The sequence below is a fragment of the Eumetopias jubatus genome, unplaced genomic scaffold (assembly GCF_037043125.1).
Source record: "Eumetopias jubatus isolate StellerSeaLion01/CBP00866 unplaced genomic scaffold, mEumJub1_p1.0 scaffold_17, whole genome shotgun sequence".
Classification (NCBI taxonomy): domain Eukaryota; kingdom Metazoa; phylum Chordata; class Mammalia; order Carnivora; family Otariidae; genus Eumetopias; species Eumetopias jubatus.
The window spans coordinates 16,787,477-16,802,755 of record NW_028274823.1 but is presented as its reverse complement, the minus strand read 5'-3'; the positions used below and the strand labels follow the sequence as shown (position 1 = coordinate 16,802,755).

The following is a 15,279-nucleotide window of genomic DNA, read 5'->3' as shown; positions in this document are numbered from 1 at the left end:
TCGCCTCTAGGCCTCTGTGGAGGCTGGTCCCTCTTCCTGGAAGCCCCTTCCCCAGGGTAAAAGACAACAGCTTGTAGCAGTCACTTCCTTATCTCCCCACTCCAATTAGCTACACTAGGTCCCAGCACAGAGCCAACGCAGGCCCTTCTGTGTCTCCCAGAGAGGTTCCCCCCCCCCCGAGCCCCCCCAGAGCTTGCCCTGGGATTAGGGAAGCTATGCTAGACCTCGCTGGGCAATCCCACAGCAGCTGCCCACAGACACTCGGGGGTCTCTTAGATTTGTGCCCAGGGTCTCTGAAACACACCCTGCTGGCAGGTTTGCATGTGGTTATGGGGATTCGGTGCCCTGGTGTCTGTCAAAGCTGCAGGACCAGTTGGCTGCCTTCCCAGGTGCTCCATGTCCTGACGTACCTCTGCCCAGGACACAGTCTCTACCCTGAAATGTGGGCCGGATATGAGGTAATCTTTTCTTTCTTTCTTTCTTTTCTTTTCTTTTCTTTTTTTTTTTATCAGATCTGGTTAAGGCCCCACAGGAGGGGTGGGGGGGCGGGGGGTGGGGTGGGGCAGAGACTCCCTCTGAACTCCGGCCCTTAATTCCACAGGACAGGCTCTGGCCCAAGAGGGGCTCCGCTCAGCCCAGAGGCAGCCGCTGGCGGGGCCGGGGCTGAGAAAGCAGGAACCAGGCTCTGTGGCAGGAGGCTGTCACACCTGAACCTGAGGGGTTGGCTCGGCCCAAGCCCCAGGGTGTTCTGGGTCACACAGGATGTGGTTTTTAAGGGTGGGGAAGTGTATGCCTTCACCTTTCACCCACCCTTCCTTTGCTTCAGCTCTGAGCCCCTGCTCCCTGAGCGTGCCCCCTCACAAAAGCACACCCGTACCCGTGAGAGCGCACGTGGACACGCACACACGTGTGCTTTCTGACGTCTAAAAATAGTCTCATATGACCCTTCCTTCTCCATAATTCCTAGTGGTCCCCCTACCACTTTGGATTAATTCTCCATCATTCCAACTGCGCGTGAACGTTTAGTGGAAACTGCCTGTGAAGACAGCCCGACCCATTAAATCTCTGAGAGAGCGATCCGTCATCGACACTACTTGCTTTCCTCCAGTGGTGAAGATGGAGAAAATGGAACAAGAGCCTCTTTTGTGTTTCTGACGACCTCTGAGGAACATGACGGTCGCTTTGACGGGAGCCACTTACCTCCAGGACTTTCCCTGTGATAAACTGGTGACAGGCTTCGCATTTCACCCCGAAGAGCCCCTGGTAGTCCTTTTCACAGTACGGAGCGCCATCCCTGCAACACAGAAGGCTGTTCAGCTCCTGGGAGGGGGGCCGAGGGGCCGGGAAGACACCAGGACCGGAGTCCTCGGAGCCCTTGTCCACAGAACGGCGGCATGCTGGCATTCTCCCCCACCCAGCATCCGCATGCCTGGAGACCCGGTCAGACATGGTCACAACGCAGGGAACCCCACCATGTGGACAGAGGGCTGTGGTTCTCCCGGCTACACAGAAATTACAGCCAGATCACCACATGGTTCCCCCTGCTGCTTCCCTGTTGTCTCAGGACTAACTAGCAAAACACTGGCACCATTCCCTCTCCCCACCAGGCCAGCTGGGCTTCAGATGTGGCGGCAGCATTCACCCTCCTCTGAGGAGGCCCCAAGGCCACCTTCCCCTCACAGCTTCCTTGAGCTCCCACATCATCACCTCCCGGCAGCGCTGAGATGCCGTGTCCTCCGCCCTCAGGAGGCCTGAGGGGCGCGGGGCCTTCTCATCCAGCCTCTCAAAACCTCCTTATTTACCTCCGAGCACAGTAAAAATGTTGTTTTCTAGGTGTGCCATTGAGTGGAAGAGTCAAAAAGCACCACTGCAGACAGCCCAGTTCCCTACTCCCACACAGCCTTCTGGGTTAGTTTAACAGTCAGTCGGGCACTTTCCCGTCTCTTCTTCCTTCGGCTGTGTGTCAGAAATCACCTGTGAAGTTTCTTCCTTCTGCTACAGGCGTTTGGGCTTCTCCCCGACCTACAGAATTAGATTTCTAGGGGGTGGGGCCCACGCTGCTTTTGTTGCTGTTGTTTCACTCTATTCTGAAATTAAATTCACGTAACTCTTTTGAATAGCTGAGATATTTAACCTGGTTGGAGAACATTTTTTAAAGCATAAGAAGGTTTATAGGGGAAAATTTGCCCTCATTGCCACTGGACCCCCATATTCATTCTTTTTTTCCTTAAATCAAAAGGCAACCACTGTAACTAGTTTCTCCAGGCTACACTAAAACAACAACAGCACAACACTTACTCTAGCTATTATCTGCAGCATCAGACTCTAACATGAACCCATTCCTGGTGGGTTGTTTTGTGCATTGGTCCTAATGCGCTCAGGGCTTAGACCCTGTGTGTGTCTTGGGAGGGGGGAGGTGTCTACAGATACATTCAAGACCTAGAAAGAGGACAAAGGTTCACTTACTGGTTCCAAGCAGGAAAAAAAAAAAAAAAATGAGGGAAAGTAAAATTACTAAATGCTTAATTGACGACAACATACCGTGTAACATTATGTCAGCTTTGCTAATTGTTAAATTAGGCAAGGATTCACATTTCATTAAATTTATTGCAGGCAGACTATGGCAACAGCGGCAGAATAAAATTCCTTTTATAAAAACTAAAGAAGTTCTACGGCAAAATTTCGTATTGATGGTGGGATGCTATAATGTCTCTACGTCCGGTGGGGGGGCTGGGGGGCCCCTCCCAAGGATCCCGCGGCCCGGGCCCCAGCCTTACTTGCTGATGTACTCCCCGGTGAGGACCTTCCCGCAGGACTTGCACTTGAAACATCCCAAATGCCACTGCTTGTCCAGGGCCAGGAGGGCCTGCCCGTTCTTGATGTCCCTTCCGCAGCCGGCACAGCCTGGAAAAGCGCAGCTATTAGCAGTTACTCCACGTGTGCTCTGTGAAATCCCAGCACGCACGCCAGCTCTGAACCCCAGTGTGCACCCATCCCACCCTCAACAAACAGTGACTTAAGCACCGTGTCATTCCACTCCCTTTCCCTGCACCGAGTCTTTCTTAGCCTCACACAGCTTGGAAACTCCGGGAACCTCAGTGGATCCAAGGGGAAGGATGTCCTTCCTCCGTTCATTTCCTTGGGGGTGACTGAAATACCCCCCGAGCTCCAGCCGGCCCAGGGAACATTTAATTACATTGTCTTGGCTGTGATTTTCAGAAAGCTCTCCTAGGCCTCTATTAATTGAGGGCACATGTGAGTAGCTGAGCATCTCATGCTGGATGCCTCACTGAACAATATATATGGGATTCCTGGAAAGCAGCCCATGAATCTCATTTTTGTAAATGGGACTCTCCTGCCTTATCATCCCAAACCAGACTTTTGAAGATCTGTGATCATCAGCTGAATAGCTCTTAACTCCTTAGCTTTAAATTCTCCGCGGCAGGCTCCTGTGAAGCAGATGAAGGAGAAAGTGTTTCTTTGTGGTAAAGGGCGTGGGCTCTGGAAGGAGCTGGCCTGGTTCCTGGGTCCCAGCCCAGCACAACAACTTGTTGGCTGGTTCTCCCCCTTTCTAAGCCTTGGGTTTCTTCATATGGAAGCTGGGGCCTTATGAGTGCCTGGCTCAAGCCTCCGATGAGGATTCAATGAAATAATGGTTAGCACGGAGGCTGGCATGTGGGAAATGGCCTATAAACATTTCCTATTATTATAATTGCCATTATTCTGATGGTTAAGTACTTCGTTGTTAGGGACGTTGCGTATTTAAAAGAACCCAGAAGAACGTAAATTGATGCAAGCTTTTTGGAAAGCAACATAGACATCCACAGACAGTTAAAATCAATGCAGCTGAGCAAACGAAACCCAGCGTTGCTGGGAGGTTGGCCATCATGTCCCTGCTGCTTAAGGGAAACACTCATGCAATAAAGCAATGCCCAGACAAGGCTACTCGGCGCACAAAATGATGAAACACCCCCTTCTTCTGACCCCATCTGTGATGGCTGCTTCTTTACTAGTGACACTCCTAGCCCTACTTTAACTCTCTCTTCTGCCAGAAAAACTTACTGAGATGCCCATCCACTGACCTGCTCCTGAGTCTTGACAGAACCCAGCCCAGAACTGCTCCCACTGCCTTGACCCCTCCTCAATGCCACCCAGCAAGCGCTCCCATCCTAGGACAGTTCCTCTGGAGATGCTCACCATTCCCCTGCTGTTCTCCTTTGCTGGGGCTTAAGTTAACTTGACTATCCCCCCTCCTTTTTTTTTTTGACTACAGGTGTGTTTCTGGTGATCTTTGGTCAGTGGATATCAACGTACCTTTAGATCCAGCAATTTCCTGTCTCAGATTTTAGCCTACAAACAAATTTGCAAATGAGTGTGCATGTGTGTGTGTCTGGCATGGGTCCATGTATGTATTCCCTGAAGAAAATACATGTATTTCCTGCAGTGCTTTTGTAACAACAAAACCGAAAACAGCTGATGGGGGCATTAATGAGGAACTGGTTACGTTAATTATGGTAGAGTCTGGAATACTGGAATAGTATGTACTGTTAAAAAGAATGAATCAATTTGTGTGCGGACATGGAAAGATGTCCAAAACAGATTAAGTTAAAAAAAAAAAAAAAGAGCAACCTGTGGAACAGTAGGCATACCATAAGCTCATTTACAAAAAATTAGTGAAGGGTATATATATGTTTGCACACATGCTTGTATAGGAAGTAAAGCATTTCTTTAAAAAAAATTGAAATGCCTAAGGTATTTTCCTCCGCGAAGGAGGACTTTTTACCTCACATCCTCTGTGTTGTTTGAATTATTTTTTTGTTACCATGAGAATGTAAAAAAAAAAAAGAGCAAATGTTTATAAAATTAAAAATATAATTGCTATATAAGTTCTAAATTATTGCAGATTAGGATTTCTGTAAGTATTGCCCATTATTAGCTGAGCGTGTATTATATGATCACAAAGCATTATTATTATTATTATTTTTAAGCTGGAGTTTTGTTTCCCAGCATCTCAACAAAAAACTTTATAAAAGGGATCTCACCTCTGGTTAAACTACCTTAGTAGGACAGTTAAACTATCCTTTACTATAAGGATAAAAATGGAAGGCCATGATATTTGCTCTTACATACAATATTTAAAGGTTAGGAGCACAAGATGAGTTTAAGATGAATTGACAGTTTTTAATCCAAGTTGAACCGAATTTTTTTCATTCTTCTGATTAGATCATGCCCACTAGGTGGCAGTAAAGATCTTAAAATAATAAGGAAGATGCCGGTTGGTAGATTTTTTTTTTTTTTAAGTCAGAAACTAAATTCTAGACATGGCTTTCAGTTTTAGGAACTGAAGACAGTTGGGCTCAGGAGGGTTGGCAGAGCCATTCAGCGTCTCCCCCTGCACAGCCCTGAGATCTAGGGAGATGGAAGGCCTAGGGATGGTAAAAGTCCAGGCTTTGGAATTAGGAGGACTTGAGTATTAACTTGGGCAAGTTACAGTCTCTGAACCCTCACTTCTTCATCTGTGAAATTGCCAACTATGACGTGCTTTGCACAACACTTAGAACGTTTGGTCCATGTTAGCCTCTCAATGTGGCTCCACCTTTCTTTGGTGGGAGCAGAGCCGGGACTAGAAGCCATGTTTCTGGAGGGTAAGGCTTGTTCTCTTTACAAGCACATTAATGCCCAGATATCCCAGAGCTCTGAAAGCAGCCGAGACACAATTTGAGAGCAATTAACGATTTCTCTGATCATTCTGCACTGAGGGTTTTGGCTGAACCAGGCACCATGTGAGGGCTTTAAAAGAGGGTACCATTTATTATTCAGTCATATAGTCAAAGTGCCTGCAGTCTGGAAGCCTCTGACCTCACAGGTGGTGTCCCATACTTCTCAGACCCTCCGGGCCCCGCAGTGTCCCATGGAGGACAGATATTCTACGATTGGCTTTGATGATGGTTTATAGAGAAGTGTTCACTGAATGCTGAATGTCTAGAGCTAGGCAGCTGGTAAAGTGGGGCTGGAAGCAGAGACGGGGATGAGCCACTTCCTCCCAAACCTTTAGACATAAATCAAGAAAATCAAAGACCACCTCCGAGAAAGTAGAATACTGGCCCACACTGGCTGATTCCAAGTGTTCTGGCACATGCCACAGAGGCTACTCACTCATTTCCTCTCTGGACAAAACCACAAACTCTCCACCTAAGCCTGATGTCATGCTGGGAAAAGTGGAAAAGATGCAGAGACAAAAAGATGCGTGCTGGATTGTTCACTCCTCCCATGCTCATCCCAACTAAGCTCTTTCATAAAGAACAAAATGTCCTACTCTGTATCTTCATGGTTTTCAGCTGTTGAGAAAATTGTTTCCACATCGCTGAAGCAGCTGCTGATAAATATAGAAAGCTGGCGATTGGCACTGGAATTATTGCTGAAGTCAGAAATAGGTGAATATGGAGCAGCATCAAGGAAGTCAAACACTCTAGCAACTTGCCATGTATTCCATCAAAAACAAAGAATCACCAACTGTGGCAAGAGAAAAACACAACCGTAAACACTTTGCCTCAAGTCTTTCACTCTTGGCACCAAGAGCCAAGAGAAGAGCAGGAATTTGGCTTATATCTGAGTTAAACGAATATCCAACTACACACCTGGTTCCATATTTGTATCACTTTGCTCCAAGGCAACAAATATCCTTGAGGACAGGGATCCTGATGATCAGCTTTAAATTTTTTTTTTTTTTTTTTTTTTGTATCAGGTCATGCACACCTGGGCTTTGAAAGTATTTAAGTTGAAGAAGGTGGCAAATGGCTCTCAGCAAGAAAAGTTGTGTTCCCAAGCCAAGAAAGGTGTCCTCCTCTGGGCAGCACTTAAGGTCCTATCAGATTGGATACCTATGTTCTGCCTTTTCAGAATTTCTCACTTGGGAAAAGTAAGGGCCAAAGAGATGTCTCACGCTGTGAAGATGCCTCTCTAGAGAAGAGGACTGAGGACAGGGAGCTCTAGAGAAGAAAACCAGGTGGTAACTAAATTCCCACTCCCTCCTGCCTAGGTCTGCATGCTTCAGTGATGCCCAGAGCCATTCATGGAGATGGACCTCACAATTCACAGTGGCTACCCATCTGGGATCAAAGCTCTCAGAATACAAAATGGGGATTTTTGTAGTGTTTTGGAATTTTGGGCCACGGTCTAAGAGCTGAAGATTGTGGTGATAAATATTCCATCTCCTAAAGAAGGATGCCAGGAATAATATCCTTGCAGGACTTTCCAAAAGACAGCAGAATTCACCTGATGATTACCAATCCCTATTGCCCACTTAGCTCTGAAGTCAGAAATTTGAAAATGCATAGAGGAGTCAGCAGGGAGCTGTCCACACAGCAGGAGTGTGGGGGTATTCTCTCCCCTCTGCTGTGACAGAGATTAGAGGACCCTGGGGGGAAGTTTAGGAAGAACCTAGAAGTTTACTGAGTGGGGAAGCTCAGGCCCTAGGGCTGCTATGGGTCCAAGAGAAGCGTGATGTTAGAGTTCTTGGAACAAACTGATTTTAATGTCCTAGAGCTTGGAAGCACTCCTAAACAAAAATCTTGAGCCTGCTGAATTTGGAAGATTTGAAAGGCAGGAAGCTGGTTGGAGGCAGAAATGGCAGGCTAAGCAGAGGACGGAGTGGGAATGGCATTCACTTCCACCGTCTGGCTCACTGTGGGATGCACTTATGTCTTGTGGCTGGTACCCACGCCCAAGCATCTAGAATGAACCCACTGATCAAAGCTGTCTACTGAGGGTGCGGGACTTCATTAGTAAGAGGCTAGGAGACTACAAGGGAGCAGGACCTGAGGCTGGGAGGTGGGGGGAGTTTGTTTTAAGAGGTTAACCAGAAATTGCATGCTTTTGTCAAGGAACTCAAAGTGCACCCCCATAAAAACTGTCTCCAGCCAGTGTTAACTGAGAGAGCAGCGTGACAATGCCAGGTTCCTAACACCTCATCCCTTCTACCTCCAATCACCCCTGTCCCTGCCTGGCCCACAGACGAGCCACAGGACAGGAAGGAGTAAAGAAAGAGCAAAAGGAGACGTTGTGCCCACTGTCAGTCTCCGGTTTGGGTCGGGTCTGCGCGGGGCCAGGGTGCGGCTCTGAAACAGACGTGAGGGTCAAGTTTTCAACTGGTCCAGACTTCTAGGAGCCGAAGGTGACCAGAAAGCTATGGGATCTGCCTAAGGTAGGCTAAGGGTGAGAAAGGGAACTCTGATCAAGGTTAACACAAGTAACAATAGGGAAAAATAAGGCTATTCATTGTTATGTCCCACATGCGCTTTGGCCTGTTGTATATACGAATTGTGCATTTCCCAGCAGTCGAGGACTCTGGAAGCAAAGAGACCTGGAGTGGAAATCCAGCTCCGACACTGAGCCGAGGGGCCTTGGGCAGGCTAGGTAACCACCGGGTTTCAGTGTCTTCATCTGTAGAATGGGTAGGTTGGCCAGTACCCAACTTCCTGGACTGCCATGAAGACTGGATGGAGTGTGGGTGCAGGTACCCACTCAGTGTCTGTTCTCACAGATGCAATAATCTCACAAAACCTGCATTTCCTCCTCCCCTTAACAAACAGGCAAGGCCCACCGTCAGCCCCTGGGGAAGGCATTTTGGTCTCTGTGGTTCCATCATCATCATCATCATATTACCGTAACTATTATTATAGTTACTATCCAGCTTTTAACTTTTGAAAGGTCTGGTGCATCCGTTCTCTCTACCCACACTCTCGGGGCTCCCGCTAACCTGGAAGGGCAGTGATTATCTGCATTTTACAGATCACAGAACATCGGAGAGCCAGAGGGACCTTCAAGACTGTTTGATGCAAATGCTTCACTTTCCACGCAGGATACTCAGGCCTAGGGTGGACCTCGGCTTTGCACACAGCCACACAGCTGAACGGTGTCCAATTAACTGCACAGCGGGAATCTCCTGTTCAGGGCACATGGACTCAGGCCTTTACAGCTTACAGGGCTTTTCTGAACCTAAACCTCCACTCGCAGGTCTGTCTTCCTGATTATCATCCCTTGTGCTACCCATGGGCAAAAGATGGCACGGGAGCACAAGGTGTTCACTGGGGTAGAAAGACTGTGAAAGTAGAGAATTGTTGTGAAAATAAATAATAAATATTTATTAATAATAATAAATCATTGTCATGTAAATTGTAAAAGGGACCAGAGAGAGACTTCCCTCCTGTAATTGATGCTTGCTGATGTCCTGGGATGTTATAAAATGTCCCCAGGGATTCTGAGTCAGTTCTGAGTAGTTCCTTACTTTGCTGAAAAAAATTTTAAAAATTAAGAATAAAAAGAAATCAAGTTTCAGTATTCAAACTGCTGCCCTTATAAGCTCCAGAAAATTCCAGCTTTCCCTGGAATCTTTTTTAAAAAATAATAATGAAACAGAAACTCTATTTGTCATCACCGGAGATTAGCGTACAAGGTCATGGCTATGCACGGGGATGAAAAATAAACAGAAGCAAAATCATTTCATATTTAGATTGTTATTATTAGAAAGTAGAGTAAGACTTTGGAGACCCTATAAAATATTCAAGTGGCATCCTTTTAATAGACCGTTAACTAGAGGCACTTTATCCCTGACCAGGACTCAATCTAAAGAGCTTCAAGGAAAAAAACAAACCAAAACCAAAACCAAATTTAAGTTCCAGAGTTTGGCTCACTTGAGATCCTGAATTTAATGATGTCAGATCTTGGCATTCAACTCTTCCTACAGGACATGGATTTCTCATCATCTGAGGGATCAAATGGTGAAGGTAGAATGCAGGAGAATAGCTGTTCTATCCAAACGAGAGTGAAAGAACGGACACAAGAGGAGAGTGAGCTGATTCTTTCAGGTTAACAAGCTGCCTTGGACCCAAGCCTTCAACCCATGTCAGCTCAGCCTCGGACACGTGGATTCCCTCATGGGAATCAGTCTGGAGGCCCGTGGTGGTTGCCCACTTTATACAGGACTGATAGTTCCAGTTTGCTAGGGTTCCCATCCCTCCACAGTCTAAATGTCCACTGCTACCTGTTGTCACTTTGGAACGGACCTGTGCACTCAGGGGACTAGCCTGGCGTTTTCTGTAGCCCTTCAGTTTACAACCCATAGATTTAAAAAAAAAAAACAAAACAAAACTAGACTCTCCTTATGTTATTATTAATATTTATTTATTTATTCAATTTATTTATTTAAGATTTTATTTGTCAGAGAGATAGAGGGGGAGAGAGCAAGCACAAGCAGGGGGAGCGGCAGGCAGAGGGAGAAGCAGGCTTCCTGCTGAGCAAGAGTCCGATGTGGGACTCAATCCCAGGACCCTGGGATCATGTCCTGAGCCGAAGGCAGACGCTTAACCAACTGAGCCACCCAGGTGTCCCTGTTATTAATTTTTTAATAAGGGTTGGCCTAGAGTTTTAAGGCTTTTAAGACATAAAGCATTTGGGTATTTGAAAGCCTTTCCTTGACCAGAAAGGCCACATCATATTTAGTAGCGATAGGACTGTCGATCTTAACAAGAGGATATGGTTGAACGCAGACTTCCTTTCATCATCTGTGCTGTTCAGTGTGGTCAGGTTCCAAATCAGACCTTTATGAGTTGACAAATATTGACAGTCCACAGTCTAGTTTTTTTTTAAATTTAAAACAAAGTCACCAAGTTCTTTTTTAGCATGTCATGGCAAATAGCACGGGTGTGGGATCACCATCCAAAAGGATAGAGAAGGACCAAAACACAATGTGAAACTGCAAACATGTTGGGCTAAGCACGTCTCAAGAATTCGTTTTAAAGGGGCGCCTGGGTGGCTCAGTCGGTTAAGTGTCTGCCTTCGGCTCAGGTCATGATCCCAGGGTCCTGGGATCGAGCCCTACGTTGGGCTCCTTGCTCAGCAGGGGGCCTGCTTCTCCCTCTCCCTCTGCTGCTCCCCCTGCTTTTTCGCTCTCTTTCTCTGCCAGATAAACAAATAAATAAAAAAGAATGAGTTTTAAAAAGCACTTTCTGTTCTGAAATTCCAGTCTGCCATCAGCCAAAAAGCAATATGAAGTCACAAGATAAATATTGGCGGGGGTGGGGAGGTGGGGGGGTGCTCATGCAGGTACAGTGTACTTGCCACTCGATGGCAAAAGGGGGTCTCAATGCTTTAAGTAATTCATATCTCAAAACACTATAAATGAATTCTTTTCAAAGGTTATGTGCTGCTTTAAATATATAACCTTGAACCAGATTTTTCCATAATAGCTCATGTCCCTGCTTAGGTCAGCTGCTTCCTTTGCTGTCTTGATGGCCACGATGGAAACATCACAAGCCAGAGCAGACTTGGACCTGCTATTTTTAAATGAAGTTTCTTGTTATCTTTGGAAAACAATACTGTGCAACAAACAAGTTTTCGTGGGCCATAACAGCAACAGATTATCAGCCTTCACCAGGAAAGTGGAAGGCAGGCCTGGCAGCAAGCCTTTTCCCAAGTCCTCCAAATCCCATCTTCCCTTCTTTTAAACTGTGTATCGTATATACTTGCAGAATTTCAGCTACACTGGTCATAATTTTTATAAATATAGACCATTTACACATTTGAAACTTCCAATTCTAATCCCTAAACCAGTACTCACAGAATTCTGTTAGGAGTTATTATGAATTCTCAAGGTCAAGAAGTCCTCTCCTTCAACTAGTATTGTGTGTTTTTCCCATATTCATGACCAGGATCTGAATGGAAAATTAAAAGGAGCCAGATTGTTTGCCTTTCCTTTGCATTAACTGACTATGAAATCACCACGCAGGAATTGCATGGCTAATGCCGTTAGGCGGGATGATAAACATCAAAGAAATAGAAGACAGTCTGTCATGGACTTGGTACCAACCCAGACCTGCACCCTGAAAGCATGAGAATGGAGAGTCTGAGAATCTCTGCCAGTTGCCTTTGGATGATGGCTTTGAATGGCCCATAAACATGCCACAGCCCCCAGCACTGGACTTGATATTGATTCCAACAGGCCTTATTTCTCACTGAGTCTCCCATGACCTGCTTGCAAAAGGGTGAATGATATGGGGGCCTTATACGCAGTGAGGATGCCAGATACTTAAGACTATACGTTATGGAACAGAACGTGTACTTTGGAAAGGATATTGAAAACTGACAAAAGCTGGGAACATTAACATCTGCTTAAAGGCAGTGTCCACTGCCTTGCATAAGAATCTCCTGACCTCTTTCTGGAGCTTTATAAGGGCAGCAGTTTGAATACTGAACTCTTCTACTCTCTGAACTACAAATAAACTACAAATAAAAATTCTAACACGCTGGAGCGCCCGGGTGGCTCAGTCGGCTGAGTGTCTGACTCTTGATTTCAGCTCAGGTCATGATCTCAGGGTCATGGGATCAAGCCCTGCACCGGGTTCCACGCTCAGCATGGAGTCTGCTTATCCCTTTCCCTCGGCTCCTTCCCCTGCTCTCTCTCTCTCTCAAATAAATCACAGATAAAAATTATAACATGCTTGTACTTCTTGGAGATGTGATGAGATTATCTGATGGGAAATAAAAAATATTAGCATAAAACATTAGCACTATTTTTGTCATCTGCTTTCATTTTCAGGTTTAAGGTCCTATCAAGGAGAACTCTGTGTGTGTGTGTATGTGTGTGTGTGTGTGTGTGCGCAGACATGTTCATGTGCATGTTTCTAGAACCATAACTAAAAAGTGGAGGCAGGCTACATTCATGGAATAAACCACCATCATAATAAGTACAATCACAACTGCCAAATACCCAACTAACAATTTCAAAAGCCCAGCCGGTGGAGGACAGGCCCCAAAGCTACTTTTCGGGCCCCACCCCCTACAATTGTCAGGCTGTATTTGCTTCACATGGTTGCTCAGCATCATTTCTGATGATGCACACATCACAGAGATTCACCAGGGATCAAAAGTAGGATTCTCTTTTGACTGAAAATGCCACCAGGACAGCAAGAAGAAGCTGGGAGTCATGGAAACAAAGCCAGATACCGCCCAATCATGGGATGGTCTTGGAAAAGGCTGTGGTCACATGGAAGCCTCAAGGAGACTGATTCCCAACCTGCATGGGTGAGGAGTTCAGGCCATAGCCTCAGTGCACTGGGCATCCTTGCCATGGGGCCTCCCACAGGATAGAGTGAATGACTATGCACCTAGCACACGGCTCCACCCACATGTCTCTGTGGGCTTGGAGTAGTTCTTCTTTCTTCTTACCGTGTATAATCCAGATATGCCTCGTAAACATTGCTTGATCCCTGAGCCATCCCTCAAAAGGGCAACTGTTACATGTATTTGTGCAGGAAGACAGAGCTAACAAGTCTGAAGTTCAAAACCTGAGTCCTCAGCACTGCAGATACTCTACTGGAGAAGGGAAAAAACTGGGGGTCAGACTTCTACCCGCAGGACTAAGTAGTCCTCTGCTCAAGTTATGGCCACCAATGGAGGAGGAAAACAGGTAGAAAAGAGGGAGGAAGGAAGAGCAGGAAAGGGAGCAGGCAGGTGCCCCAAATGAAGGCTGCTACCTGAGGCCATTCAGTGGCGCTCATGCCAAAGCGTGCCACATGGTGAACATCAGTGGACACCAGCCCAACAGTTTCTGGGGGAGATTCAGAAAATTGGTAGTCCCTGCTTTTGAGATTTGGGATAGCCCTTGGCAAACCCCTCTTAAAACTGTACCAGGACCAAATGAATTAAAAGCAGGGGACTCAAACCAATACTTGTCCATGCATATGCACATCAGCACTATTCATAACAGCCAAAAGATGGATGTGACCTAAAGGTTCATTCAGATGAATGGATAAACAAATTATGTTTTATCCACACAATGGAATATTATTCAGTCATAAAAAGGAATGGAGTACTGATATATGCTACAACCTGTGTGAACCTTGAAAACATGCTAAGTGGGAGAAGACAGACACAAAGGGCTACTTATGTATTCCATTTATATGAAATATTCAGAATCTGTAAATATGCAGAAATGGAAGCAGATTGGTAGTTGCCAGGGACTGGGAGGAGGGAATAGGGAGTAGCTGCTTTATGGGCATGGGGTTTTCTTTTGGGGGGATGAAAACGTTTTGGAACTAGATAGAGGTTGTGGTTCTACAACCTGGTGAATGTACTAGAATGTTCACATTAAAATGGTTCGTTGTGTTATGTGAACTACACTTCAATGAAAAAATGTACCAAGAAGGGTTAATGTTCTTGCTTCCCTAATTTAGTAGTAAACTTTAACCTGTTGAAGAGTTGTATGATAAATGTTTAACTGGCTATGGTCACTCAGCATGCATGAGCTCTTGACAAAGGGGAAATCACACTTGAGCTCAACGACAAGTTTCTCAGGTTCTATACTCATTAGCAAACATCAGCTCATTAACTCCCTTCCAGAGACAGGAAGAAGAGAAGGGTTAGAAAGTCCATTCAGGACTTTCATCATGTGACCAAACACTTAATATGCACACACTGAAGGTCACAGAAAGGGCAAAGTGCACCAGACTTTAGTCTGGAATAGACCTTTCATTTTATTTTGTAAAATTAGCATTATTTTATTTTTTAAAAAAGGTTTTATTTATTATTTGACAGAGAGCGCAAGCACAAGCAGGGGGAGTGGGAGAGGGAGAAGCAGACTCTCCTCCTGAGCAGGGAGCGGGACTGGGGCTCAATCCTAAGACCCTGGGATCATGAGCTGAGCCAAAGGCAGATGCTTAACAGACTGAGCCACCCGGCGCCCCACATTATTTTATTTGTAATCTACTTTTGTTTTAAATAGGCAATTCATATATACACAGTTAAATTTTTTTTCATATAGTAAAAATAATTTCCTTCTCTCCTCCCTGCTGGGGACAAGTAATAGCAGTTTCTCAAATATCCTTCTGGGACCATCTTTGGGCCATACAACTCTTGATAAACATAGATTTTTACTGCTACTGAAAAACTAAAATTCAACTGAAGAATGCTGGTCCAATCATTAAAATCCTAATTTTACCGCTATGTTGTTAGAAGGTGTGGGTCTTATTATGTAAGAGGCATGTCTAGTGAAACAAAGCAAATAACAAAATGTCATTAACTTTCCATTCGCTAAGGCACTTTTTGTATTCACTTGTACTTTCTTCCCCATAAATCATACCCATTCCCTATTAAAGCAGAAACTTTTGTTCCTTTCCTACAACTGAGACGATCGATCAAGTCTATGAAGTGAAAAAAACGTGTCACTCTGGGACCTTTATGTCTGACTCACAATTGTTATGGATTTCAGTGTGAAAAAAATCT

General features: G+C 45.5%; 1 protein-coding gene across 6 annotated transcripts in view; it reads right to left on the bottom strand.

Moving 5' to 3' along the window:
• Positions 1-15,279, bottom strand: part of ABLIM1 (actin binding LIM protein 1) — a 127,252-nt gene that overhangs the window by 100,136 nt on the left and 11,837 nt on the right. For all 6 annotated transcript variants that reach the window (XM_088019906.1, XM_088019905.1, XM_088019908.1 and 3 more), the window contains exons 3-4: positions 2,778-2,904; positions 1,201-1,294 (exon numbers count right to left, since the gene is read on the bottom strand). In XM_088019906.1, coding sequence (XP_087876032.1) covers positions 1,201-1,294; positions 2,778-2,904 — 221 coding nt within the window. The remainder of the gene's footprint in view (positions 1-1,200; positions 1,295-2,777; positions 2,905-15,279) is intronic.